This window comes from Trichoderma harzianum (genome assembly GCF_003025095.1).
Source record: "Trichoderma harzianum CBS 226.95 unplaced genomic scaffold M431scaffold_4, whole genome shotgun sequence".
NCBI lineage: Eukaryota > Fungi > Ascomycota > Sordariomycetes > Hypocreales > Hypocreaceae > Trichoderma > Trichoderma harzianum.
This window is the reverse complement of record NW_020209252.1, coordinates 2138899-2166413: the sequence shown is the minus strand read 5'-3', so window position 1 is coordinate 2166413 and position 27515 is coordinate 2138899. Positions and strand designations below refer to the sequence as shown.

Sequence of the window (27515 nt, the reverse complement as noted above, 5' to 3'; positions counted from 1 at the left end):
AGATGAAGCTCACAGCTGGGAATCATCACATGTGTACGAAGCTCCCCCCACCAACCAATACTCCGTCACAAGCATCTCTTCGCCTTCAGACATTGGCCAGCAGCCTCATACACAGAAAAATGAAGCCATTACAATAACAGCTCGACCGCTTGATACATCTCGAACATAGTTCCCTTTTAGGATACTCCGTCAACGGCTTCACAACATCAAAGGGCGTGCTAACACAGCCCCCCACTCTCGTATAGCGGCTGAAGCCTCGATATCCCGCCTCTCATCTTACATATAAGTCTCTCACAGTCCTCACTTACACTCAACACTCACTCACTCATCCTCACTCACACACAAAAAACAAATCAATACATTTCATTCACAATGACTGCTGACGGCGACCAAACCCACAAAGACGCCACCCTCGTCTACAACTACCACCGCATGAACATGCCCCTCCTCCTCGCAGACGCAATCTTCTGCCTCTGCAGCCTCGACACCCGCATCGCCGCCCACGCAGCCCAGCTCTACCTCGACGGCTTCGCCCCCTACCTCATCTTCTCCGGCGACTCAGGCGCCCTCACAAAGGGCCTCTTCACGGAGCCCGAGGCCGTCGTCTTCGCCGCCATCGCCCGCGAGATGGGCGTCCCCGAAGACCGCATCATCGTCGAGCCCAAGGCGCGCAACACGGGCGAAAACGTCCGCTTCACGCACGCCCTGCTCCGGGAAAAAGGGTTCGAGTTCAAGAGTCTTGTTTTAGTGCAGAAGCCGTACATGGAGAGGAGGACGTACGCGACGTTTCGGAAGCAGTGGCCTGAGGAGGGGACGATGTTTGCTGTGTCTTCGCCGCCGCTGAGCTTTGATGAGTACCCTGATGTGAATAATCCGAGGGATCTTGTCACAAGTATTATGGTGGGGGATTTGATTCGCATTAGGGAGTATCCGGCGCGTGGGTTTCAGATTGAGCAGGAGATTCCTGACGATGTGTGGGAGGCTGGGCAGAGGCTGATCAAGGCGGGTTATGATAAGCATTTGCCGTGAGAGTTTGTGCAATGTGGTGAAGATTTATAAAGCAATTGTCAATTAGAGTCGATGTTATTAGACAAGACAGCATCGTCAAACTTAGAAGAATAGAGCCCCTCTGAGAGAGTAAAGCATCAGCCATCTCCTAGGCCCCCTTCTTCGCATCCTCCTCAGCCTTCTCCGACGCCGACTTCAAAAATCCTTGAAAACTCTCCAAGGCCTTTTCATCATGCCCTTCCAACCACCGCGCTTCAACAGAGATATCCATTCTCCCGACTCTCACGGCAACTTTGAAGCCAAACATGCAAATCTGCTCCTCAGCCATGGGTTTGACTGCTTTCTCTTCACCATTCGCCTCCATCTCCATCTCTCGCTTCTTCCGTCGCCGGTATGGCCGTCCCCATACTTTGTCCACCGCTCTTCCAATCCCTTCGAGCTTCTCCCTATCCCAGTTCCACGATATGAGATCCAGCGCTGCAATGGCACCGCTCAGATTCTCAGCAAAGCTGCCCACGCTCCCTTTTAGCGGCATCTTGTATGCAACAACTTCCGTGATAGCTGGTAGAATATTCCTCGACAAGGCAGCTTTGGTTCCTCTCGCAACGCTTTGCGCAGGCCGCAAGGGCTGGAAGCTCCACGCAATCGCCCACCGTCTCGTCTTGTTGCCCTGTTGAAACTCAGTGATGGCGTAGTTGTCTATCTTGTGCTCCCGCAGCTTATCCACAATGTGCGTGAGACTCGATAGGAATCCCACCATGGCGGTGTACCACTGGACGCGTTCACGCAAAACGAGAGATTCTTCGAAGATACGGTTGATGAAGCCGACCTCGCCGCCTTGCGTCACCATCTCTACTTTCGCACCAGTGCAAGCTGTAAATGGCGGGCGAGATTTCTCCTGTGCGCTCTTTACCATTGCTTCCTCGGATTCGTAAAAGGGTGGATTCGTCATGGTGAAGTCAATGGAATCCTTTTTGAGGTGATCCAGCGGAATGAGGGCATCGTCGGGTTTGCGGCCAATAACCTGGATTCGACTGTCAAAGTCATTGAGCTTGACATTCTTCTTTGCCCACTCCAAGCTTTTTTGGTCGATATCTTTTTATAAAACAATGTGTCAGTATCTTCTGCAGAGACTTTAATTGGGCTATGCAAACAGCAACAGGAGAACGCACCAGTTGCGATAAATGACCACGCGCGTTGGGCACATCCAAGCAACGGGTATATGCAGCTTGCGCCGGTGCCGATATCGAGTCCAACGACTTTCCTGCCAGGCTCATCATATGATGTCGTGTCCAACAGATCCTTCAGCCACAGTATGTAGTTGTGTCTATTCGCGACCTAGCCTCATATGTTAGGGTCTGGTCTCGTCTGCAACGGAAAGTAAAACCATGGCCCAACTCACTGGAGGACACAGCCGATCTTCTGGCAGCTCAATACTGAGATCAAAATCCACCTTGAGCAGCGTCTTGGTCAGCTGCATAACAGCTTTGGGATCGTTGAAGTTTAGGTCGCGTCCCTTGATGCTGTTTCTCACATTAGCTTGACTATCCAAGATACATAGGTATGAGATAGGTCAAGGAAAGGGAGAAAAGACAAACACGGCAGCAAAATCTGGATCTAGGAGAGCAATCGCCTTGAAATCGGGTGCTTTTGTGTACAAATTGCGAAAGTATGCATCTTTGGACTCCTTGGCCAGTGGCCTATGGGATCCCGTCCCAGCTTTGGCGTGCTGAGTGCGGCCTAGAGCATCTTCCATGGCTTCTGTCGGCGTAAAAGTCCAAGCTCAATCAGACGCGATTCTTCATCCGCAGTACAAGGACAACTTTTTAAAAAGAAATTATGATGAAATTAAAATCATGCTCAGGCTATCGACGTGGTATGTAGAACTAAGGAAATATATCAAGAGCAACCCAACGCTGGGTTGCGGTTTGTGCACAAGCTTCGTTACAATCATGCACCTTTAGTAGGATATGTATCGTCATCATCATTCTCGCAGCCAATTCACCATTCCAAAGCCCCCATTAGTAGAAAAACGGCCAAACTCTATGCAAGCTCCCTGCAAGCTCGTTTCACCACAGAATCACTCTCCACCTCCATCCGTCCAGAAGCTTCAGATCCTTTTCGTCGATTTCCTGGTTGCCGTATTCGAGTCGCTGTGAGAGTTTCTTGAGGCGCTTCTGCATCGTCTTGGCCACGCGCAAAGTCACCTCGTTCTGGAACACATACATGACGGAAAAGACAAAGAATGCGATGCTAGCAAGGCGATGATGGCCGAGAACCGAGTCCTTGATCCGTGCGAGGAGACCCTTTGACTTGCGGAATGCGTACTCGGTGTTGTTAGAAGAAGCTCGCGACTCTACGTCTGTGCCTCGGCGGAACAGCTTGCGCACAAGAGGAATAAACGACGCGCTGGAGATGTCAACTTAGCAAGAGGTTCGCAAAAGGAGGGAGAGAGGCGCGAATCTTACATGAATCCACCAAACAGCCATCGTCGCCATCGGTGATTCTTGGCGTTCTTGACCAGCCTGCGGACCTCATCCTGAAGCGTCCGCAGCTCGCCGATCAAGAGGCCGGTCTGGCTTCGGATCTGCCACTCCAGATCCACGGCCTGCGATGAGTAGCCAAATGCGCGCCGCTGGTTCTGGAGGTAGATGAGGTGGCTGAGATTGCGCTGGCAGTTGGACTTGACGTCCGCCAGCTCGAGCTGGGGCGTCGTGGGCTTGTATGGGGACTGCAGCTGTTGCATCGGCCTGACCGGGTACTCATACGGCCTTGGGGGGAACTCGTGAGGCTTGGGATAGCCATTGTCCTTGGGGTAGTCGCTGGCCTTGGGATACTCGTTGGGCTTTGGCGGGAAGTCGCTGGCCTTGAACTCGGCCGCGCGTGTAACCGGTGTCGCCCTGGGCAGGTCCATGTCGTTCGGGTGATCGGGCTGCTGGTCCATGGCCGGTCGCATAGGCAGAGGTCCTGAGGATGTGATGCCGAAAGCTCTACTGGACACGGGCGAATCAATGGGCTCGGGGTCGAGCGTCTTCAAGGGCGAGCGGGAGTCCATGGCTGGCAGTCTGTCTATGGTCACGCAAAGCAGAGCAGAGGGAAGAAGAAGACGTCAAGAGTCAAGTCACGGCTTTGGAGATGAGCGAAAGGCTTCCTTGGAATAGACCTGGTGAGCGCCAAATTGGAGGTGGCTGGTAAGGCTATGGCTATGATAGCACTATTGCATTTTATTACTCGTACACGGCCATTTAACCCCTACGAAGCTGAGGACGGTTAAAAGTGGGGGTTTGGCATCATCCCGTACCGCCAGTATGCAATGTGTCGGGGCGTCGATGAGTTTATGCGTATATCCGGAAAGATTGACACCAGGTGGGGGCCCTGAATTGTGCATGCAGAGCTCCATCCATGCATGGCCTTGCTGGGGATTGCACAGTAGCGCAGCAGCACGAGGAGAAATTGATTGGAGGCAAATGCTGCTTGATGCAATTCTCATCCTCACGACATTCTTAATATTCAATAACAGAATCTCTTCCACTGCTCACCATATCATTGCAATTTAGTGGATTATCCGTATCACGATATCCACTCTACACAGTCCATAGCCTCGTTATGACCCTGACTGAGCACAAGGACTCACCGACAAGTTGGTGTAAACGAATCCCACATCTCCTTGCCAAGGTTCTTCCACAGTCTGTGCAGCTTATTAAGAGCCTCCTCTGTTACCCCTAAACCCCTTTGTCAATTTTTTTTAAAAGTTTTTAATATTATCCACTGCCTTCGCTGTCTTCGCCTTCTCTTTCTCCATAAGCAAAGACGTATCGTTGTATGCACATGGATTCTCCAAATACAGTGCCGGAGCAACCCAATACAAATCCGCAACAATCCCACGAGTCGCTTCTAAATTTTCCATCTTACCTTGATGCTCAGGATGGTCTCCTCGTTTTTACCCGGGTTTCAAACTTTTGCTGAAAAGTGTATAGCATTGAGTTCAACATGAGGATTCTCTCATCCTGGCAATACGCATATCTGCATACACTAGCTTGTTTTGTATAGATCAAGCACGATTTCGTGCCTACTTGCCTACGTTGTAATAATTCTGGTAGCCTAGAGCGCCATTTCCCAGTAGCTGGCTTCAATTATAGGCTGGTATACGTGTAGCCCAACGCCAGCATCTCCTAAAACCACGTAGCTACAACACAAACCATCTCCAGCAGTTTCATCAACCGGGTAACCCAATATCCATCTCAAGTATCTTCAACTCGAGCTCAGCCACTCCAGCTCAGTTAGTTGCCGGGCCAGACCAAAGCGGAACCGTAGCCGTCTCCTCATTGGCAGCCAACAAATTAAGACTATCCCTCGAGCTGCCTTAGTCTCAGGTAGCCACTTTAAAAGTCACGGCCATGACGCATCTTGAGTCCCCCCGCGACCAGGAGGGAGCCAATAATTGGCAACCTTGAAACAGCCAGATGCCAGTATCGCGTCATGTTTGTTAGTTAGAATTCAAAGACGACGTGGCATATGCAATCTCGGGCGAATCAGGCGGCGGCGAAACAAAGAGAAATGAGGCCAGTGTGACTCTGATATGCAATTACACGCTTCTGCCCCGCGTCTGCCTGCGCTGCAGCCTACTGATCTAGGAAGTTAGCGGAGTTGAAGCCAACTTGTTTCGTCCAAGTAGACAAAGAAAACGCCTTACATTCAATGTTTAAGTCGTACGGTTTCTTGGCAGGTACATGTATGTGTTCACTCGGCTTATAAAAAGACTCAGACATCCTTCTTTCATTTTCCCCAATTCTTTAATCAATCATCATCTCCTTTTTATTACAAGGCATCCAGTGTAGTCATTCAATTTATAGCTCAGTTCAACCAAGTTATTGTGTCATCTATACGTCTGAGTGAAGAGCATTACACAATGGGTGCCTCAGCTGCCATCAGTGAACTGGAATCCGTCCACAAGATTGAATATCTGGCCAGCGATCTCAACACACCCTCGGTAACCCTCTTTCCTTCTCGGGCACAAGTATATCGAGAGATTAAAGGCGTTCAGCTCAAGGTAAGCTATCCCGCTAGTTCAAGCAACCTATCCTTAGCTCCAATCAACTAACAACTCACTCCAGCGAGGCACAAACGAAGTTACCATTGTTGGGCTCAGTCAAACCGTCGACTCAGATTCAATCAAAGTCGAGACCAATGGCAGCGCCACCATTACCAACCTGGAGGTAGAGTCAGTAACTAACCGCCAGCTCTTCCACGAGGTGTACCCAGAGTCTGACTCTGAGTCCGAATCCGATTCAGATGAGGAAGAATTCTCCGACGATGAGGCAAAGGCAGAAAGCCATGAACTGAAGTCTGCTCAAGGTCTACTTCAAGAGTCTCGAGATGCATTAGCCGCCGCCCGCGACAACGCAGGCAACGCACAAAGACGGCTAGATCTCTTGGAGGCCATTGGCATCAACAACAATAACAAGAACGGCGACTCTATCCAGACCACCCTCGAGCAGTACAGGGAGGAGCGCAAAAAGGCCTTTCAGGACCTGACGGACAGCAACAACCTTCAAAAGTCACTCAACAAGGAGGTGGAAAAGGCTGAAAAGAAGTACAACAAGCTGCAGCGAGAGGAAGACAAAAAGAATGCCAAAGAGAACAAGGCTAAGGCGCAGGCAAAGAAGGAGAGAGAAAAGAAAAAGGCTCTCAAGGATCGGCTCAAGGGTGAGGCCAAGAGAGAGAGGCAGCGTCTGCGCGACGAGCAGCAACAATTCTGGCCCCTGGAAGTATACAGCGTGCGCATCACGCTCGAAGTCGCAGCCTTTACGCCCATGACCTCTCGTCGGGGCTCCACGTCTAGCGATGTCGACACCGTCAAGGTCTCGGTGGCTGAAGATGAAGGCGACGAGGATGCCGGCCCTGTCGAGGTCGATTTGGCCTTCTCGTACGTTACATCTGCGGCGTACTGGACGCCGGCCTACGACCTCCAGCTGTCAACTACAAACGCCTCGGCCACGCTCTACTTTGACGCCATGCTCACCAACCAGACCAGCGAGTCCTGGAAGAGCTGCAAGGTCACCCTCTCGACGTCGCAGGCGACTTTCTCCAGCCTCTACGACACGATTCCGACGCTCGTCCCCTGGCGCATCAAGCTCGCCAAGTCATCACAGTTTCTAGGAAACCAGCCCGACATCACTCGCAGCAATGAGGAGACGTCACATTCGAGTAACCGCAGCCACATGCATGCTCCGATGGTGCTCCATCAACAAAACCGCAATCGGAAGATGATGGTGGGATCGAAAGGGTCGTCCGCGGCACAGCCCGAGGCCCTGAGGTCAGCAGCCCCGCGAGGTCTCTTTGGCGGTGCTCCCTCTCTGCCTCCGCCGCCGCCGGCACCAATAGCAGCGGCAGCCTCTGGAGGAGGATTGTTTGGCTCTGCCGCCCCTGGTGCCGTGAACCCATACGCGCAACAACAGATGCAGCAGCAGGCACAGCCTCTCGGTGGATACGCGGCGTTGCAGTCAAACAATGTCCTCAACGACTTCGACTTTGACTCTTTCCTCAACGACCAAGGCGAGGAGCCCTTCAACTTTGACAACTACAAAGCCTCCCAAGTGGAAGAGACCGGCCTGACGACCACTTATGACCTGCCCGGCTTCAAGACGCTCGTGCCCAAGTTCAACGGCTCCAAGCAGCGCGTCGCCCGCATCCCCTTCTCCAACGTCGTCTTCAGCCACACCGTCGTCGCAAAGTACAAGCCCATGGCCTACCTCAAGGCCAAGCTCAAGAACAGCAGCAAGATGGCCCTGCTCAAGGGCAGCGCCAGCCTCACCCTCGACGGCACCTTCATGGGCAAGACTTCCTTGCCCCGGTGCAGCTCCGGCGAGTCCTTCAGTCTTAGCTTGGGAGTCGACCCTGCCATCAAGGTGACGTACCCGAAGCCCGACGTGCGCCGGGCCTCCGTCGGGCTCTTCACCAAGGAGGACAGCGCCGTGTACGTTCGCACCATTGAGTTGAATAACACGCGTGCTGTGGGAGGCAGGGCTGTCAATTTGCTTGTGTTGGATCAGGTGCCTGTTTCCGAGGACGAGAGACTGCGCGTGGAACTCGCGTACCCAAGGGGGCTGGCGATCGACAACGCGAACGGGATTGCTGTGGGCGAGCCTGGCAAGGCGAACAAGGACGAGAACTGGGGCAAGGCTTCGGCGAAGCTGAAGAAGGATGGCCAGGTGGCTTGGGATGTGAGCTTGAACGCGGGCAAGACGGTGAAGCTTACGCTGGAGTATGCCGTGTCTATGCCTAGCGGAGAAACGGCTTATCAAGTTTGACGGGCTGTGACAGCGTGGTTGGTTGTGGGCTTTGTTCATGTAACAGGCTTCATATTGGCTGGGTTGTTGTGGTTCTGGTATAAGTGAGGTTATATCTGAGATTGTTCATCTGAGATGATCTGCCCCATGCAGGGTGTATATGCACATCAGTTGCTATTTGATAGGCGGATAGTGGGGACAGTATGTAGTAAAACCTAGCGTTAGATTAATGTTGTATGACATGCATGTGTTAACAGTATCTTATTACGATTTCTATTGATGCTCAAGCCATATATAAGCCGTTATAGACAATGCGAGCTATCTCAAATCCTACATCCACACACCCCCGGCTTTCACGTAGTATTCCCTACCAATATAATTACCGACAACCACTGAAATGTCTAACAAAAATTCCACAAAGTACATCAATGGATGTTATTCACTCGTACGTACAAAGAATGGCTGCTCCATCCAGATTCACCTTGTGCAACACCGCGGATGCAGCACAGCAAAAACAAAAGTGTCTAGAACCCGGGCCGGTCTCGGATTAATTTCCGTGTGTTTAAGCTTAAAGCGAGGAAAAAAACACAGGGACTGTCCTGACAAAGAAAAACTGCCGTTACTGTTCTGTAGAATACTAATACCGAAGCGCTGAACTGTTCTCTTAAGGCCGACCACGGCTAGAACTGAGATAGCCGAGGCTTGTAGTGGCCGTTCGGCGGCGGATTCATCTTTGCCGCCCACGAAGCGCCAAGGCGTGCTCCGTCTAAAAGTAGCACAACAATGTGATACTCCGCACTCACTTCCTTTTAGCACGCACTCTAGACGCTGACTCTCCCTCCCGCAAAAAAACGAGACAAAAGTGTCCTCGTCCATCCCCCCCAAACTCGGACATGTCTCGGCCTCGTCTACCAAAACGGCAATCCCGTCGTGATCCTTTTTTCGGCCCTCCCCAAGCGGAGCCCCCAACGCCGGACCAGAGACACAAAAAGGACCGTCACGTGATTTCCCTTTTCCCGGAGCCGGCCGCCACAATCTCGTCTCCATCCTGTGCCGAGAATAAGCCGGGTCTGGGTCCCGGGTAACGTTTCGCGGCGGTGCCCCATTTTTGCAATGGACTCGTACATACGAATTTGCCTGCTGCGCTCCTCTTTCATCTTGTTAGTGCAAATCCCTTGCTCCCCGTAGCACGAGGGCTTGCTCCACCCCGGACAGCAGATGCCGCTAGCCGTTGAATGAGAGCCATCGGCTGTTCCGAGTCGAGTACCGCGAGCAACAGGCAGAGAACGGAATTCAATTTCTAACTGCTGCCTACGGTGTCCCCCGTGTTGCAGCAGGGCGGCAGATCGCTGAAGGACAAAGAAAACATCGTGGGAAACGGAGCAGCTCGTGGTCCGGGGAAGACAAGACACCCACGAGTCATCCGTTGCGGCATTGCGGTTAAAATGGCACATCCAACCACTGGTTCCCTTTTCTGCTTTGTTGTTGGTTTGCCGTCGGCACGGGGTAGCAAAAGCCTTTGGACAGTTCAGGACGTAGTGCGGAGTGGTGGCATGCCCATCTTGGTATAATGCTTACTTGCACTAGGACGCAAAAGAAAGAGAAAAAGAAGGGGAAAAAGGGGGTTTGATTATCTCATGCACGTATGTACAGAGCACACACCGGCTGGGACCGGAAGATGCGGAGCTTGGGAGACGCGCTTGCGAGCAGTTGGATCTCAGATCTGCCAGCCGCTGTGAGCGGCCCTCGACACGTCACGGCCCGAATCGCGCTGCCATGTCTTGTCTTTGCCGCAGTGCTTTGTTTTTTCCCCTTCTTCTCTATCCCTCGCATCAAGCCCGTTCATTGTGTACTCCGTACCGTAGTAAGCTTGCGAATACTGGAGGGCGTAGCAATTACAAGGCAGGACGAAAAGCCATCCTTTTCTCATCAGACGACCCTCGTCTGGAAACACATGTCAACGGCGTCTTAGTCACCCGCGTGGTATGATCCTTGCTTGCCCAGCTCGGCGAGAATGATCTGACGCAAAGGGACGTGGTGCGAGGATCGACTGGACTCGAAAAGCTAGGACCTCTGAATCAAAGGGCGAAATTAAAATTGTCGGAACTTGCATCATGCTAGCCACAAACTGCAGCGGGGGATGAACGGAAGCGTCGCCGCACAGACAGGTATACAAAGTGATGCTCGCTCCGATCCGGCTAGGGCTGCAAGTGGTTGCGGGAGAAAGCATAACAACACGAGATAAGGTAATTATTAATAACTCGCACCAATCGCAAAGTACTCTCCAGTAGAAGCTCCTTGGGGGGCCACGCGAAACCGAATGAGATCCATGGCTGTCTATCGGTGAGGAAGACAGGCATTCTTACTGCCTGGTACTGCTAAGCCCTCTATTGCCCAGTACACACATCTTCGGCACGGACAATCGCTCCGACATGGAGCTCAAGGATTGGATGCGTTCGCATGCAAAATCCAAACACAGGAACGGCGCCTTGTCCACGATTCGGGGGGCTCGAGTCGAACCGCCGTGACTGACATCCGCGATTGCGTTGATCAAAGGCGGGACCCAAGGTGGACCAGAAATTGGCCAAATATCGGAGCACACGGAGGGCCCACCGAGTGCGTCGCGAGGTGGTATTTTTCGGATTTACTTGCACCACTTGTTTGCCTTGGCCACCCCAGAAGAGCCGGAACAAGTTCCATTTGGATGGCTCATACCCCGGAGATAGCACCCATGGTGAGGCCGACGCTGTTAGCCAGAGCCCAGAGGCATGGCCAACGGGTTGTGATGCGTGCTGCTGCAGTCGAGATCAGCGGCTGACGCCCAGACGATGGAGGCTTTGGACCTCTCCTCCCCATGTGGCTCGCATTTCTCTCCACTTCCTCGGAGCCTCGCGCGTGGCTTTGCGCCTTTGCGCCGTTGCGCTTTTGGCTGTGCCGTGACGCATTGTTTTGTTGTTGTGCCTGTAAGGTGACGATGAGGCGAAGACACGGCGACGAGACAGGTGGTACAAGCCACTGTGCTGGCGACGAGAAGCAAGGGCCAAGGCAAGGCGCGTCCTCAGTGCCCTCGCTGGCAGCATCCGTCCGGCTGCGGACATGATCAAACTGTTCCGTGGATAATTTGGGTCCCACCCCACCGACTGCGACTCTGCTCGCGCGCGCGTCTTCTCACTGGCCGCCTCCTTTCCTTTCCCCCCTTTCTCTTTCTCTTTGTCCTTCACTTTCACTTTTTATATCGCCGTGATGCTTCGGCAACACAGGACCACAGTCACTGGCGGATAGAGCAACGGAGAGTTTTGACCACCAGTGCATAATTTTTGCTTTTCACATGTGCAGCCTGCAAAGCAGAAAAACAGAAAAGCAGAAAAGAGGCGACCACTGCTGGCGTCGGTGCCGGAGAGCGAATCTGGCTGCTCTGTGAAACCGGGACGGCGCTACAGCCACCCACCTGCATATTCCGTACTAGCCGGCGCAGACCGTGCTCCGAGAGTACATCGACCTCCGCACAGAAAGTGGGCTGGCCCTCGGATTGGCGCTGTTGCTTGTGAAAGTGTGAAAGTTCTGGATTCTCATTTCCAGTCCCATTTCCCACGGCGCCAGGCTCAGATGCTTGCATACGAATACGTTGTTAGTGGAAAGGTGGCTTCCATTGTTGATAGCCGGCGCGTAGGTACGAATGAATACCCATACTCGTGCAGGTCTGTACGACAGAATGAGGCTCTAGAGACTTTGGAGAGACAGCGCCGGCCCCACCAAGGCCTCTTTCTTGCCTTGCCTTGATTGTTCCCTTGATTCTCGTGGCCACACCCTCGATCCCTCCAATGGAAACTCAGGATGCGCCTTGGACGTGCGTGCCCGCCGAAGCTGTGCCGCCGTCGGAGAGCCGCTGTGCACGGAGTACTTGCTATGGAGGCCTGGACACGTACATGGACTTGTCGCTGTCGTACCGGCGTCGTGTGCGTACATGATCGGACGTGTAAAGTCGCAAAATCACCAGATCGGGTGTTGCAATGTCAGCAGCCAGCCGAAGCGTCTTTTTTTCTCCCTCCCTCGACCAGAGCCTGGGAGGAATCGGACGATGGAGCTTTTTCGGTTCCGGCGCGGCTCACGGAGAGCGTTCCCAGGTGCACCACGCGCCGCGTCAGTCAGCCCATCTGCTGGGGCACGGCGGAAAGGCATTGGCTGATTGGCCGCATCTCAGCAAGCTCGTCGTCATTGGTCCCCCGGATCAAAGTGGGCGAGCCCGGCTTTTGGGAGGAGGCAATCGGCGCTTGCTGGTGAAATGAGAATCAAGGTCGGGGCCAGATGAGAAATGGGGGAGGGAAAGGGGGCGAAGGCCGCAGCACCAGCGCGGACGCCGCAGCCTGGCAAGTCTGGGCTGCCCACGCGCGATGAGAATTTCTGACTGGAGTTTGAATTGCGTTTTGGGCGGGTTAATGCACCTACTTAGCTGAGGTGCATACAGTACACGTTGTCGGGAACCTGCGGGCCCTTTGATTCTGATTTTGGTTCTGATCCTGATTCTGCTGCCATGTCGTCGTTTGTTGCCAGAGCAGAGACAGAGAGACACTGATGTTTGACTCGTCGTGCCTGGATTTGGATGGATCAGTACAAGGCGAGTACCAACAGCGCAGACAATTGCTGGCGCAGACCCCGAGTTCTGTGGCTGTATCGGGCAGAAGCACGGCAGGCGGCAAAACTCCGATCTGGCCCTGGCTGCGTCATTGTGGGATACTGTACCAAGGGCAGTGGCACTAGCCCGGCCGGAAGAGCGCGACACTTTCGCACACCCCAGGAAAAGAGCGCAGGCGTCTGTGACTTGGGCCAACACTGGGTGGTAAAGAGGACGGGAGGCCACATTCCGAGAGCCTGCGAAAGCCAATGCCTCTTTCTGCTGGAGGAGATTGCATTTTGGTGCTTCTGCCTGTGGGTGGCGGCGAGTAAATTTGCATAGGAGAGCGCTCATGTTATCTTGCTTTACTGACATTGTTGATGTGACGGAAGAGAGTTTAGAGAACAAACGGGATCAAGTCCAGGTTGTCGAGATGCGAATCCCGCCAGCGCTGTAGGTACCGCTGGACACTCGCTGGAACACTCTCGCTGGACGCTCTGAAAAAAACGGCTGTCCAGAACCCTGTGGGTGGGGCCGGCAGGACAAGGCCTGAAGCCGATCCGCCCGTGGGGCTTCTGAAGCTGTGGCCGCTGCCCGCTGTCCGCTGGGACACACACTCTCTCGACACGCCCCCCGCCTTTCATCCCCCAAAGACCCTCGCGCCCGTCTCCTTGTTCCATCTCTTCCCTCCTCACCCATCGCCAGATTTTTCTTCCCCTTCTCCTTCTATCCCTTTGCTCACCTGCGCTGTGCAGACCTGCGATCCCACCTGTTATCCCTCTACCACGGCCTCCATCTTTCTGATTTGCCTCTTTACTTGCGCAATCTCTGCCGGGAAGAGCCAGTCGTCAGCGCGTGCACCGTCCTCATCCCGGACCTGCGGTGTCGCCATCTCCGGCCCTCTGCAAACTTGCCCGTCACTATCGCGACGCAGCAAAAGCCCGGTGCCGATCAAGTCGTCTCTGAGACGGCCACGCGCCTCGCATCGCATCGCGCAATTTTTCCCTCCTCAATCCCCTCTCTTCTGACCCGAATCGTCGCCCACAATGTCCTCCGGCGTGGTGCGCTCCACTGCCCTTAGAGCCGGCGGCGCTTGTGTGCGCTGCCGCAAGGGCAAAACCAAGTGTGTCTACGAAAACGGCCGCGCGCCTTGCAAAAACTGCGCAAAAGGCATGCATGAGTGCTATCTGCCCTCGGAGAGCATGGCCCATCACCACGGTCAAAGCCCAGCTCGCCATACCGCTGCCCATCGCCCTTCTCGCGACGCTTTGCCGGCCTCCGGGCCCGGTGCCTCTGACGCCAGGCAGCCCGTTGTGGGCTCAGGCGGAGCCAGACACGTTCAGACCACCTCCGAAAAGTGAGTGCTTTGTTTCCTTGCGCGCCCCCTCTTTTGCCTTTTATCGCCGCCCGATACAGAAGAAAAAAAAGAGCCAAAAGAAGAATTATTTCTTCCTTTTCTTCTCTTTTTCATTCCCTCGTCCTGCATCGACGTCGTCGTTGCCTTGGCCTCTGTTGGGACGGTGTCAATCCCGTCTCGTCCCCTGGCCCTAGCCCTTGGCCCTCGGTAGCCTCTGCCCCCCCGACTATTTCCCCCCCGAGTGGCCCGGCCGCCCTTCTAGCCTCGTGCTCACTTTGAGCTATGCTGCTTGTTTCTTGTCCCCACTCGCCCATTTCCGTTCGGATGGCAGAACGGCCCGATTTTTTCTTTACCGCCGCCCTATGCGCGAGCTGTCAAATTCTCAATTCCCCCTCCAAGTCTAGTTTGGCTGGCCGATGATGCCGCCGGAACCCGAGCGGAATGTTTGCTAACGCTGCCTCAGGCTTACACCAGAGCTCATCGCCGAGTGCGAGCGTGTCGTCTCAAAGACATTCCCGGCCTGCGTGGCCTTTCACAAGCCGACGTTTGTGCAGCAGCTCAAGAACGGGACGCTGGAATCAAGCCTCGTCTATGGTCTTTTGACAGCAGCCGCACGGTAAGCCTCTCTTCTCTCTCTTTTCTTTTCTTTTTCTTCTCCAAGGCATGCGCTGCCGTCAGGCAAGCGATGAAACATGTTTCAGCCGCGGCCGGCCTCTGTGGATCAATTGGTCCGATCAGGCGCCGCAGGTCAGGCTACAACACAAGCCTTGTCCGGCTGTGGCTTGGCATCTAGGAACGCGCATTGGCTTTGGCCATTTCTCTTCCTATTTCCTTTTATTTCTGGAATAATGCGACATGAGCTGATACAATCATTAGGAGCTCTCCAAACCTCATCCGCCGCTATGGTGGCACCCCCACGGCGGCTGCCGACACCTTTGCCGGAAAGACAGTTTCCTTAATCAATGCCAACCTGGACCAGCCTAACCTCGCTGATATCCAGGCTCTCTGCCTCGTCATCATTCACGAATGGGGCAGCCGGAATGCCGTCCGTGCCTACGTCTATCTCGGCCAGGCCACGCGGCTGTTGCAGATGTACCGGATTCTTAACAGCCATCACGCATCTGACAATGCCGACCAGTTCCTGCGTGACGAGTCCTTTCGCCGCACCTTGTGGCTGACTTACATCCTCGACTGCCTTCTCACCTGTACCCCTGGCCGCTACCCTGCCCTGGCTCTTCAGGATACTACCGACGTGGCCTTGCCCTGCTCGGACATCAACTTCGCATTTGGTAATACCGTATATGTGAAGACGCTTCCGCAGCAGCTCGCCCAACACAATGCCCACGCATCACCAGGCCATGTGCCAACCGGTGAGATTGGCGAGTACGGATACATCGTCTTGGCTGCCACCATCTGGCGCGATGTCGTTGGCATGCTCGCCGTGTCTAGCTTCCGTGAGGATGATTGTACAGACCTCGTCATCAAAATCGAGAGGCTCCGAGCCACCCTCCCTATGCAGTTTGTCGATAAGCCTGGCCAAATCAACCTTCATATGACGATGGGATCTGGCTACACTTTTGCCATGCTGCACTGCCTGATTCACTGCGCTACCATATTCGTCCATCGTCGACGGCTCTTGGAGGATGTGACATCTCCCTCGTTCAACATCGAATCATACCGGATGAGCCCCCGGTGCCACGACATCGTCGATCGACTCTTCACCTCCTGCCACGGCACTTTGTCTCTCCTGGCAGCGGTCGAGTCTGGCGCTGAGAAGGATCATGTCACCTGCTTCCCCATTTTCATGCTCTTCTCCGCATTCACCGCCGGTGCGACCATTGCCTACCTTTCACTCAAGGGGTTGACACCTCCCAATGCCGTCGAGACGGCGGCGCACATTGTCAAGGACGGGCTGCGCTTTATGCACGATGGCAACGAGAATTGGCCTCTCATGACAAGTTGGCTTAGGCACCTGACCGTTATGCAACGCGTCCTGCACAACGATGCCGCGGCCATGATGGGCGGCCCTGCTAGCCACGCGCCTCACCCTCACATGCCTTCGGCTGCCATCAAGGACGAGATGTCGTCAAATGCTGATACCAACCCAGATGCCATGGAATATGACCAGCAGAACTCTAGTATCGCGCCTGGCCAGCACCCCAGTGAACCACGCTCGGTATCCGGCTCTGCCCGAGGGGAAAGCAGCGAGCCGCCCATCTCCCTTCCGCGGCGGCCCGGGGTCACAACCATCAACGGAGGATCTAACCACGTCTCCACCCCGGACGCCGTATCTCCGCCACCAGCCGGTGCGCCGCAAGCGAATATGCAGGTGCATGAGGTTAAGCGACAAAGTCCCGAGATGGTTCAAAATGGCATGGTCTCCGTCCACGACGGCCAGACTACGAGTCAAGACATGACTGCCCCAGAGCTGTGCGAGGCTTTTGAGCGCCAGCTCCTAGACCTCGACGACCTTGCCGCCTTCATGGGTGGCGGAGTCTGACTCGAGACAGCAGGCGAGGCAAGCGAGGCATCGCAGATGGCAGCTACAGACGGAGCCATGATGCTAATGACCCTCGCTGGGCGCTCAATGTAGAGAGGGCGGGCTGGCTTGGTTACTTCTCCCTCTTCTCTTCTCTTTCTCCTCTCTCTCTCTTTTCTTTTTTCAAGAGCGTACAAGACGGGATCTGCAAGACAAAGAAAGGCTATACAAAATTACGGCATCGTCAAGACGCATATAATGACACGACACGGAGACTGGGATCGTTATGGATTGAATTAATATGGGGGGTTTGTACGTGTAGGACTATTAACCGGGCAAGTCTCCTTTTTTTTATTTGGATTTTGGTTTTCCGATACCCCGGGAGGAGGGCGGTAGGAGAGGCGTTGAGGCAAATAGTGATAGGGAATGGTCGACTTTGAGTAGTTTTTGATAGTTTTGGTTCAAGCTGGACTGAATTAAGATTATGCAATTCGGAAACTAAGACTTTGTTTTTGGACCTTTGAAGCTTTGAATCATGACTCGGAGTGGCGGATAGGTGAGGATGCGGAAGCGGTCCGGGAAGCGGGAATAAAGTGGGAGAGGAAGATGCTTGATAAGCTTCGTCAGGAATCAAATTGAGTTTCTACACACATTGAAGCTATGACTTGCGAGAATGATTAATTGTTTGATACACGTTTGATGATTACAGGATGATTGACGCGGCCCTCCTCCCGTATCATTCCGACTGCCCCTTTTCTCCGCATCCGTCGAGAGCAGTTTCAAGAGGGCGTTGGAGAAAGGGCCGTGAACGTGAACGAGACGAGAATTTTTTGGGGTCAAGGTGTGGGGAAGCGAGAAAAAGAATGGGACGAGGACGTGGGGAAAAGCCCGGGGGAAGGCAAGCATTGAGAATCCAATTCAATGGTTTCATTTTTTTGGGGCGGCAGTTGGAGGAGCGGGCTACGGAAAGGCACCGAGCAAAGACTATTGTGGAGTTTTGGCTCGTTCTAGTGTTCAGCGGCGATTATTTTATATGATTTCTTCGGTGACATGTTACGAGGATAAGGGTTTTTCGTGGAGAAGAAGTTGGGGTAAAAATGGGATTTTGAGTAATTAACGCGTGCTACGGAGATGGAGTGTTACATGGGGACGATAAAAAACCGGATCTAAGATTTTCTTAGGATGGTACTCGTAGTTTAAAATGAAAAGAAGGTGATGAGATTTGCGGATGCGGAGGAGAGGGCGTTTTTTGCATGGTGGGTGAATCCGGGGGACGAGTTCGCTTGTTGGTTACAGGGGTTTTTTTTGACTTTTGGTGGATGATCTTTTTCCTTTTTTCCAAAGGGCCGCGGAATGGAGGCAGGAGTCAAAAGAGATTGTTTGGTGTGACGTCGTGTTACTGCAACCTTTGCAACAGGGCTTCCGCGAGCTGAAAAAAAGAAAGGATTACTATTTCTGGCTACACTAGGAGGGAATTTCTCGCGTGGTAAAAAACCGGACCGTAGCATTCGATTCTTTTTTAAGTCTATCCAGAAATGCTCCCTGTGGATTGCATTCTGGGCGCTTAGTGCTTAGATTTTTGTACTGTAACGAGACGGAAAATACCGTTGTTTGGTTGGATCTTGGGGATCTAGGCCTCGTGCCGTTCGCGTGGGAAAAAAGGGCATGCTCCAACTCTAACGCCCGGATTTTTAGATTGTTTGGCGTTGGGGCTATTTTGTTGTATGGGGCGGAGGGACCAAGGTCCTATTGTTGCTGATGAGTTGGATCCCTATTGTCAAGGAAAAGAAAAGAAAAAGCAGTCACGTGTATTCCGTCTGTGCTTTTTTCTCTGGGCCGTTGTGAGATTCTCGCTGCATTTCATCCCGTCCGTGTTCGCTCGGCCCACGTTGAGTCGAGCTGCGAAAACGGCAGACGTTTGCCTCTTTGCCAAGCTATGTAGCCATCCAGCAACCAAAGAGCAAGCGGCAAAAATACAGGGTCTAGGATCTGTGAACTGAGTCAAAGACGCAAGACTATCTATTTGGGATTGAATGTTCGGACTTCTTCCGGAAGAGCCTGCATGGAATGTGGCTATCGGAGTCAACTCGCACGAGCAAGCCCAGTAAAAACAACTAGCGTCTTCTTTTCTGCTTCTCCAAGCCTTCTTCTTGTCTAGTTGGTGGCTTTTTCCTGCTCTGGTTGCGGACGAGGCTCGTAGGTTTTTTTTTTTTCCATTTGATCCTTTCAAGCGAGAGAGTGCGGTCCGGCGACGGCAATCAAAAGTATTAGCCGAATCTACCGAGTTTGCCAGCCAATGGAACGACACCAAACTGCTTGGTGTGTTTTATGTAATACCGCTAGATTGACTCGTGGCTTGCAAAATAATGGGAAATAGTAAATAGATAAATAATAAAAAATGGTAATGCTGGTGCCTGATGGTGAGGCCAAGTGCGGAAAGAGTTGCCCTGGCATTGCCCTTGCCTTCTGTACCTAGCCATGTGGTAGAAGCAAAATGCCAGACACTTCCCTCTGAAAACTGCCACCACTTCTCTGTTACCCGTGCTCATACTCCGTACTTGTTAACACGTACAATTTCCCATAGGAATAACAACAATTACCCATCACCAATGCGTATTCTATTCAGCTGGGTTGCTTACTTTGCCTTTTGCATCTACCTACATAAGGTTGACTCCCATGCGGGCGGGGAAGCAGGTCCGAAATCCTGATTGGCCCGTGCAAGCTGGAGAGAGCATGCCAAGCCCGTCGACCGGCAATCCTGTGCCGAGAAGGCTGCCATTTGCTGCCAAGACGGGACTAGGCTTGGCATCTAGCGTTGCAGATCCTGGTTCAAAGACAAACTATTCGCGACTTCATGATGGCGGAGAAGCGCACTCGAAAGGGAAAGGGCACCTGGGGAATCGAAAGCCGGATGCGGCCTTGATGGCGCCAAGTACATCATCATGAAGCGAGAAGTAAGTTGTGACGATGCGTGTAGATCGATTTTTAGATGATTGCTACTGAACCTGAAGAAGCTTCTTTTTGTGTTTATACAAGAGAATAGCTGCAGTCGGCTGACGGCAGCTTCAGATGAACCAGCACATTGTTCAGACGAGCCAAAGAAGGGCTTCACTGCTTTCAAGATTCTCGAATCACGGTACTCGTACGATTTGAATGGTGGAAAATGGATCTGATCGTGGCTTGCATCATGGCTGAATCTCTCGGTTAGGCGTCTCGAATCACATTTCCGGCAAGCCATGGAGGCGTTAATCCGGCTGCTTTATGGCGTTGTATCGAGCTGAGATGGTTTAGCTCCATCCCCAACTCGCAATGACCTCTGGTACGAGTCATCAAGCAACAGCACTCGAGCATCCACACAGCTGTTGCTCGTAAGATATTGCAATGGCAAGCATCGTACATACATCGTACATGATCCTTCTTCGGTATGGCCGCCGTGCCTTTCCATAATCGGAGCCTTCTTCGCCGTCATCTGATGGGTGCCCGCTAAATAGACTGAGGACACAGAATTTGGCCGCTTCCGACTGTCAAAATGAAGGCCAAGCAAGGATCAGGCGCATGTGTTAACCGACTACGAGTACATACAGGTTGGAAGAAGCGTTCGCACGGCAAACCTTCATTTGGGGCATGTTGCTCCGTTGGTTTGCGACATCCATGTAAGTCACTTGTGACGGGTTTGGACGGGCTCCATCTCATGGTGTGTGACTGGCCGGCAGACGCTGTCATGGTGGTTCCAAGCCGGGTGGATCACGCTTTGAATTTTTTCTTCTGTCTCTTGACCCCGACCCTGGTCGTTACATTCGTATTCCCATTCACTTTGCGGGAGCAGATAACCGGGCTACGGCTGGCAGATCCTGCTGTACAATAGCCCGCCTGCTGGTGCTCCCACTAGATCATGACGTTGGTCTCAGCCCCAACCCCAGGAGCAACAGAGAATAAGCTTGTGTCGCAGCGACGTCTGTGGAGGCAAGGCTAGAGAATAATTAGGCTTGAACTTTTAGCCCCATCTTGGCTCCGTCTTCGTCTCCGAGCCAGCGCCAGCATCACGCACTGGCATGTACGGACGCTGGTATTGTTGCGAATTCGCCGTTCCAGACCGGCTCGTGGGCCGGCTCCAGGAAACGTGGAGAAGGGCTAGCAAGCACAGGCACCATGTAAGCCTCAACCCTGGAGAATTCCCGCTTTTATACATGATCATTCTGGGGTTCCCCAACTTGCTCTGCGTTTAGCCATCGCCCCTCGCCCTCCCTTCCCTTGCTCCGCATTTTCTATATATCTCCTCCTCCCCCCTCCTCCAGGTTTTGGAGTCCATTCCTCTCCACGGCCTCCCTTTTCTTCTTCCTCTCCTCCAACTCTTCCCTTTGGCCTTGTCTCATAGCATCGTTGTCTCTGTAAACAACCGCCGTCATGGTAGGGAATCAGGAGGAATACTGGGTTCCCGAGAACTACGACAACATGTCGGCTGGCCACTACCTGGCCACGCGGTTCTCGTCGCTCAAGCCGCCCATGCTCAACTTGCCCAACCCATGGAAGCTTCTGCGGATGCTCAACCGCCAGCAATGGGCCTTTTTCGCCATTGCCTTTTGGGCCTGGACGTGGGACGCCTTTGACTTCTTTACCGTGTCCCTAACCGTTGCGGACCTCGCCAAGCAGTTCGACAAGCAAACCACCGACATCACCTGGGGCATTACGCTCGTGCTCATGTTCCGATCCGTCGGCGCCATCCTCTTTGGAGTTGCTGCCGATCGCTACGGTCGCAAGTGGCCCTTTATTGTCAACAACCTGCTGTTTATCGCCCTGGAACTGGTAAGACACCCTTCCATTCGAATTGTGTTATTTCCGCAATCTGTGACTTGGCGATTTGCCAAGATTGAGCCGGCGGTGCCACCCGCCTTGGCCACAGGCCCCAAAATCCCCGCCAATAGCCAGCGGCACTGCACGCACTGTAACTGCCGGAGCTATTGATTTTGCTGCTCAATTCATCGTGGGCTCATACAAACGCTCGGAGAATAAATGCAATTAAGAAAAAAACCGCTAACCATGGCTGTCATTTGTAGGGAACCGGCTTCTGCAACACATACAAGCAATTCCTCGCCTGTCGCGCCCTGTTTGGCGTTGCCATGGGTGGTTTGTACGGAAATGCTGCCGCCACCGCTCTGGAAGATTGCCCGGAGGAGGCTCGCGGTATCATTAGCGGTATGCTCCAGCAAGGTGTAAGTCAGCTCCGAGATCGCCCTGTTTTGAAGTGCAAAACACCGAAAAGGACCCAATTTGCTAACCAGCTTGATTCGAACAGTATGCCTTTGGATATCTCCTCGCCGCCGCCTTTGCTCGTGGTCTTGTCAACACCACCTCTCACGGATGGCGTCCTCTGTTCTGGTTCGGCGCCGGCCCGCCCGTCCTCTTCATCGCCTTCCGTCTGATGATGCCCGAGACTCAGACATACCGTGAACGTGAGCGCATGCGTATCGAGGCCGGCCAGAACAGAAGCAACGACGAATCTGTTGGCAAGGTCTTCATCAAGGAGGGCAAGGTGGCCGTCAAGCGCCACTGGATCCTGTTGACCTACCTTGTTTTGCTCATGGCTGGCTTCAACTTTATGAGCCACGGCAGCCAGGATCTGTACCCTACCATGTTGACGAACCAGCTCGGATTCAGTGCCGACAAGGTCACCGTCACACAGGTCGTTGCTAACCTGGGCGCCATGACCGGCGGTACCATTGTTGGTTTCGTGAGCCAGTCTGTGGGCCGTCGCTTCAGCATCATCATCTGCTGCATTGTCGGCGGTGCTCTGCTCTACCCCTACACCTTTGTGCACGACACGTCCATCATGGCCGCTGCTTTCTTCCAGCAGTTCTGCGTGCAGGGCGCTTGGGGAGTCATTCCCATCCACCTGATGGAGCTGTCTCCCGGTGCCTTCAGGACCTTTGTCGTCGGTACCGCTTACCAGCTCGGTAACCTGGTGTCTTCGGCCTCTTCCACCATCGAGGCGCGCATTGGCGAGCGCTTCCCCCTGCCACCCACAGCCTCTGGCACAAAGCGCTACGACTACGGCAAGGTCATTTGCATCTTCATGGGCTGCGTCTACGCCTACGTCCTTGTCCTGACCTTTTTGGGTCCCGAGCAGCTTCGCAAGAGCTTCGATGTGGCTTATGACCACGACGCCGCCGAGGTTGCTGGCTGGGACGACAAGCCCAAGGCTGTGCACGACGAGGAGTTTGATACCAAGGCGCGGGATTCCACCGCGGAGAAGCGAGCTACTGAAGAGGTTTAAATCCGGATACCCGTAGTTTTTTGAATGTCATGTTTTGATTTGTTTGGGAATTTGGGATATTGGAGGCCAAAGCTATGAACACTTTGATTGGCCCCCGAGGGTTTTGATAGGATGCTCTTGGAGCTCCGGGCAGTTGGAAATCTGAAACTGTCGATTATGACGTGACGCAATATGCGGTTTATACATAACGAACAAAATACCAAATTTATATGAAGCCCGCCATTTGGGAAATGAACTGTTGAACGCGCGAGTGATTTCGAGTGATGTAGAAGAATCCGAGGCTGAGTCCATGAGACGACTTATCGTTAAAGCAGTACAAGTGAATAACATGAGTGTCATCGATTTTGCACGCATGCTGATATATGTTAACCCTGTACAAGCGAACGTGGTTTGTATTTGTGTCAAAAGTCCGTATTGTAATCGATCTATGTATGGACTTTGCAAGCAGACGCCAGCTTCATCAGAAAACCAAGCCTTGCACGCAACAAACGAGACATGTATGTATAATGTATAGGTAGTCGTTATAATTTCTCATTTCATATAAAACAAAGAAAATAATAATACGAAAAAACGCCCCTCATAATCATGATATTCTAACAAGAGGTATAAAAAGCACATTCGCCCTCATCGCATTCGACACCGTTTAGTCACGGTGGTGGTGGTGGTGGTGTCCGCCCTGGCCGCCGTAGGCCATGTTCTCAGCCCCCTTCTTCTCCTTGCGCTTCCTACAAGAAATCCCGTTAGCATCACCATATCCAGTTATTTTTTTTGGGATATCAAACGTACTCAAACACGTTCTCAATCAAGTTCGCAGCAATGGCACCGCCCACAGCAGCCAGACCACTACCAACGAGGCCACCGCCGGCCTTCTTCGCAGCGAAAGCAGCGGCACCGCCTCCGATGAGGGTCGCGCCGAGGCCGCGGTCGCCGTCCTGGCCCTCAGCGCCGGGGTACTGGCCCTGCTGGTCGGCGCCGGGGTACTGACCGCCGTAGCCGGGCTGCTGCTGGCCGTACTGCTGCTGCTGGTGTTGCTGGTACTGCTGCTGCTGGTCGTACTGGGGCTGGCCGTAGGGAGAGGCGCTGCGGTTGTTGTCGTATTGGGGCTGGCCGTAGTGTTGTTGTTGTTGTTGCTGAGGGGGGTAGGATTGGTTGTATTGTTGCTGCTGGCCGTACTGCTGCTGTTTTTTTGTGTTTGTTAGTCGAGGGGGGAGAGAGATTGTTTGGGAGAGAGAGACGGACCTGCTGAGGGTAGCCTTGCTGCTGCTGGGGATAACCGCCTCCGTATTGCTGCTGCTGGCCGTATTGCTGCTGAGGGTAACCGCCGCTGCCGCCGGCGTTGTTGTAGTAGTCGTTGGCAGACATGATGATGGCGGGGTTGTGAGGTTCGGATATGTGCAACAACGAAAGCAGAGGCGTAGAACGAGAAAAAAAGGGCGAGATGTAAAAAGGATAAGAAACCAGATAAGTGGAAAGAGAGTCAGAAGCACGGGCAAGCTTATTTATTCCGTTTTTATAATCATGCGGGCAAGGGACCTCTTCTCTTTTTGGTGGGGGGGACGCCGGAGTAAGGACATGGACATGGACACTTGATCCTACTAACACGGCGCCTGGCCTCTCAGCTGGACGGCCGGTGGTTCAGTGTTAGCCTTAGCGGCTGTCCAATGCACACGAATCAGCATGGCTGGTGGAGGCGTGTGTGGATATTAGGCCTCGGATTACTTTGCGCCTGTGTGTTCCCTGCGGTTCGTGCCTTCGGTTTGGCATGCAAGGTACATGTGCATTGGGAGAGTGGCGCAGTCACTGCGGCTCTGGGAGGCGCGCTTGGGCGGTGGAATCCAGCAGAACAAATGACGACTGATGACAGGTAATAAGGAAATACTACATGGGAAGTTTATGGAAACATGTTGGAAGATTACAGTATGATTTGCTTTTCATATAGTATGCGTTTTGGTTTTGTAGACACTGGTTTGCTGAGGGCTGATGAAATGGAATGTAGGTGAGCGGCGGCTAATATCACCAAAACTGTAGAGGGCCAGTCAGCTCAGACAGGGACACCCAGGCCAGGCCACGGCTTTCCCGGCACATTCTGGAGCTGTCGACAGACTTTTGGCCTTGAACCCATCAGGCTAGAGAGTCTGCTGGATGGGATGGGAGAGAGGGATTATACAGTACAGGAGGATTATACGAGGGGTTCACATGCAGCATGTTGCAGCAGAAAGTATCAATCTGAACAATGACTCGATGTCCTGATATGATGTGACATGTACGTAGATATGACTGACTCCCTGGATGCAAGAGCAGTTTGACTTTCATATAAAGCAACAAGGTGCATCTTTACGCCAAGAACCCAAATTACGAAGCACGAAATCTCTCATTCCGCAAAATATTCAGCGCAGTTTGATCCTCAAAAAGAGGGGAAGATGGAAGAAAGCTTTCCAAAAAGTCCGAAACAAAAAGTGGCGGCGCGAGCTACACGGTAGCACTCCAGATTCCCCAGCCATCCGCTCAGCCACTTCTATTCCGTCTTCTTTGTTTCTCAGGGGCAATCATGTGCTGAAGCACTAGAAGGGCAAGCCACACCAAACAATCAGCCGACGCGCATCTTTTTTTGCCTCTTAGACGCCCAAGGCTGATTTTCTTATGTCGCGATTCCGTCCGTGAGGGGCCGGGCGGTTACTGTGCAGGGTCCTTGGGATACTAACCTACCCAGATGGGATACTGGGGAGGGGTCGCATTGCATTTCGCGTCTTTTGTCCTATTTCGATGGGTGAGGCTCTGCTTCTGAGGGGCCGTTTAGTCGCCGGTCGCTATCATTTACTTTCATGTTCATTGTCGATATTCACGATATTCACAGTATCTGAATCTCTGAATATTACTGAGGTTTGTCTTCCATCTCATTTTGTGATGAATATTTGCAGGTGATGAGAATGGTCTGCTCCGTGCAGAGGCTTAGCTCTGGAGCACTTGATTTCTTGGCTCTCAACAGCAGTGGTCGAGCCACGGCCAAGAACTCTTGGCTGGCTATTCGTTCTCCGTCCAGCGTAGCATCTTTGTTGCCATAACTACATGTACCATATGATAAAGTAAAAACAGGTCAGTCATGCTCAAAGTCACGCCTCCATCGCAGGCCAAAATGCATTCTCCGCCTCCACCACCTCATGCCACTTCGCCAACGCCCTATCCAACAACTGCACCCTGACAAGCTCATCCGCGTCCCGCCGCAGCTCCATCTCCCGCTGCACCGCGGCGTCGATAATCTCGCCCAGCTGGTCGACAAACTGCGCAAACTCCTTGGAGCTCCAGTTCGGAATGAATTCCCGTCTGAGGGCCCCGCCGTCGGCATCGTCCTCGTCTTTGCTGTCCGAGGGGGTGGAGAGTCGGGATGCGGCGCCGGACCAGGCGTCGAGGTAGCATTTCTCCGTCGCCCAGAAGACGATGGCGGCTTCGAGCCAGGGGAGGATGACGTCGTTGTCGCTGCTGGGGGAGATGCTGTCGAAGAGGGCTTCGAAGCGGCGTAGACCCTCGAGTTTGGTGTCGTTGGCAACCTGGCCGTTGGCATCAGCAGGTAGATTCACGTCGATGCCGTATTTGGCCGCAGTTTGAACGAAGAAATCTTCTTCTCGGCGGATGTTCACAAGCGCATCAATCATCCAGTGAAGTAGTTTGGCGTTTGGCGGGTGCTCCCGCTCAGTTGTATCATCACGAGGAGGAGTCACCACCTCGGGGAGCTGCAGAAAGCTCAGTAGACGGCCCACGCCACGGATGTAAGCGTGGATATACAGCCGGTCATTGGCGAGCCATTGACCTAGAAGAGTTTTGGAGACGCGGCCTTGGGAAGCGTTGGCGAGGAAAGGGGACTGAGTGGCCGATTTGTAGCCGAGAGGGTCTGAGATGAGAATGGTCTGCGTGAGAGAAAAGGGTGTGGACATTTTAATGATAGTATCTCGTGATTGATTTCCGTGGGTGAGTATTGTAGTTGAATACGATATTGATATCAGTGATGCATGCCTAATTGTATCGACAAGAGAGTTTTTATGAGAGGATTGAGGTGTGAATGTGAAGCCGAAATACTGCGCATCCGTAGATCAGTAAATTACGTCACGCGGGTGACCTTACTAGACACGCAAGAAGCGACGTTTCTTGGCCAATATCTCATTCAGATCACTGGCCACGATTTATGTGCAATTTCGCATTTTTTTTATGGCAGCACTTGGTTAATAGGCATTTGTTAGAGAACAACATCAAAGTGGTCAAAAGAGTTGGATATCCTCTTATTATGCTACCCTATGGTGCTTTGAGTTCTATGCTAAAGTGCTCGGCATTTAATGACAAACCTTCTTTATTCGTAATCTGAATACTGGAAAAACAGCTTCTTCAAGTCTATTTTATTCTATCGGCATCTCTGGTTTCATTTTCGCCCCCGTAGTTTTCCGTAGTCTCTCTGATGTATGTAACTTGGCAGTCGCCATAATTCGAAAAGCATTCTATCTTCGTCTCTA

At 52.9% G+C, this 27515-nt stretch overlaps 9 protein-coding genes across 9 annotated transcripts; 4 read left to right on the top strand and 5 right to left on the bottom strand.

The window, feature by feature from the left end:
- Positions 1 to 270: 270 nt before the first annotated feature.
- Positions 271 to 1092, top strand: M431DRAFT_391115 (hypothetical protein). Its single transcript, XM_024914797.1, has one exon. It carries the CDS (start codon positions 373 to 375, stop codon positions 1027 to 1029), a length of 657 nt encoding a protein of 218 aa, XP_024776650.1. The 5' UTR covers positions 271 to 372; the 3' UTR covers positions 1030 to 1092.
- On the bottom strand, positions 1093 to 2941 carry M431DRAFT_391134 (hypothetical protein). The gene is made up of 4 exons (XM_024914798.1): positions 2607 to 2941; positions 2411 to 2531; positions 2181 to 2346; positions 1093 to 2103 (listed from the first exon to the last, which is right to left on the bottom strand). Exons 1-4 carry the CDS (start codon positions 2762 to 2764, stop codon positions 1157 to 1159), a joined length of 1392 nt encoding a protein of 463 aa, XP_024776649.1. The 5' UTR covers positions 2765 to 2941; the 3' UTR covers positions 1093 to 1156.
- Positions 2851 to 4486, bottom strand: M431DRAFT_506709 (hypothetical protein). Its single transcript, XM_024918847.1, has 2 exons — positions 3477 to 4486; positions 2851 to 3417 (listed from the first exon to the last, which is right to left on the bottom strand). Exons 1-2 carry the CDS (start codon positions 4061 to 4063, stop codon positions 3078 to 3080), a joined length of 927 nt encoding a protein of 308 aa, XP_024776648.1. The 5' UTR covers positions 4064 to 4486; the 3' UTR covers positions 2851 to 3077.
- A 1431-nt stretch (positions 4487 to 5917) lies between these two features.
- On the top strand, positions 5918 to 8318 carry M431DRAFT_82203 (hypothetical protein; the record flags this gene model as incomplete). Its single annotated transcript, XM_024923132.1, has 2 exons — positions 5918 to 6058; positions 6123 to 8318. 2 exons carry the CDS (start codon positions 5918 to 5920, stop codon positions 8316 to 8318), a joined length of 2337 nt encoding a protein of 778 aa, XP_024776647.1.
- A 3901-nt stretch (positions 8319 to 12219) lies between these two features.
- On the bottom strand, positions 12220 to 13482 carry M431DRAFT_390550 (hypothetical protein). The gene has a single exon (XM_024914791.1). It carries the CDS (start codon positions 13282 to 13284, stop codon positions 12526 to 12528), a length of 759 nt encoding a protein of 252 aa, XP_024776646.1. The 5' UTR covers positions 13285 to 13482; the 3' UTR covers positions 12220 to 12525.
- A 138-nt stretch (positions 13483 to 13620) lies between these two features.
- On the top strand, positions 13621 to 17124 carry M431DRAFT_390958 (hypothetical protein). Its single transcript, XM_024914795.1, has 3 exons — positions 13621 to 14266; positions 14730 to 14882; positions 15143 to 17124. Exons 1-3 carry the CDS (start codon positions 13956 to 13958, stop codon positions 16764 to 16766), a joined length of 2088 nt encoding a protein of 695 aa, XP_024776645.1. The 5' UTR covers positions 13621 to 13955; the 3' UTR covers positions 16767 to 17124.
- A 3756-nt stretch (positions 17125 to 20880) lies between these two features.
- Positions 20881 to 23052, top strand: M431DRAFT_390696 (hypothetical protein). Its single transcript, XM_024914793.1, has 3 exons — positions 20881 to 21548; positions 21800 to 21955; positions 22039 to 23052. The coding sequence occupies exons 1-3, from the start codon at positions 21150 to 21152 to the stop codon at positions 23014 to 23016; spliced, it is 1533 nt and encodes a 510-aa protein (XP_024776644.1). The 5' UTR covers positions 20881 to 21149; the 3' UTR covers positions 23017 to 23052.
- Positions 23053 to 23514: 462 nt separating this feature from the next.
- On the bottom strand, positions 23515 to 24527 carry M431DRAFT_390659 (hypothetical protein). Its single transcript, XM_024914792.1, has 4 exons — positions 24270 to 24527; positions 24031 to 24053; positions 23803 to 23975; positions 23515 to 23741 (listed from the first exon to the last, which is right to left on the bottom strand). The coding sequence occupies exons 1-4, from the start codon at positions 24376 to 24378 to the stop codon at positions 23660 to 23662; spliced, it is 387 nt and encodes a 128-aa protein (XP_024776643.1). The 5' UTR covers positions 24379 to 24527; the 3' UTR covers positions 23515 to 23659.
- Positions 24528 to 25691: 1164 nt separating this feature from the next.
- On the bottom strand, positions 25692 to 27091 carry M431DRAFT_506701 (hypothetical protein). Its single transcript, XM_024918846.1, has one exon. The coding sequence runs from the start codon at positions 26943 to 26945 to the stop codon at positions 26127 to 26129; it is 819 nt and encodes a 272-aa protein (XP_024776642.1). The 5' UTR covers positions 26946 to 27091; the 3' UTR covers positions 25692 to 26126.
- Between the last annotated feature and the right edge of the window lie 424 nt (positions 27092 to 27515).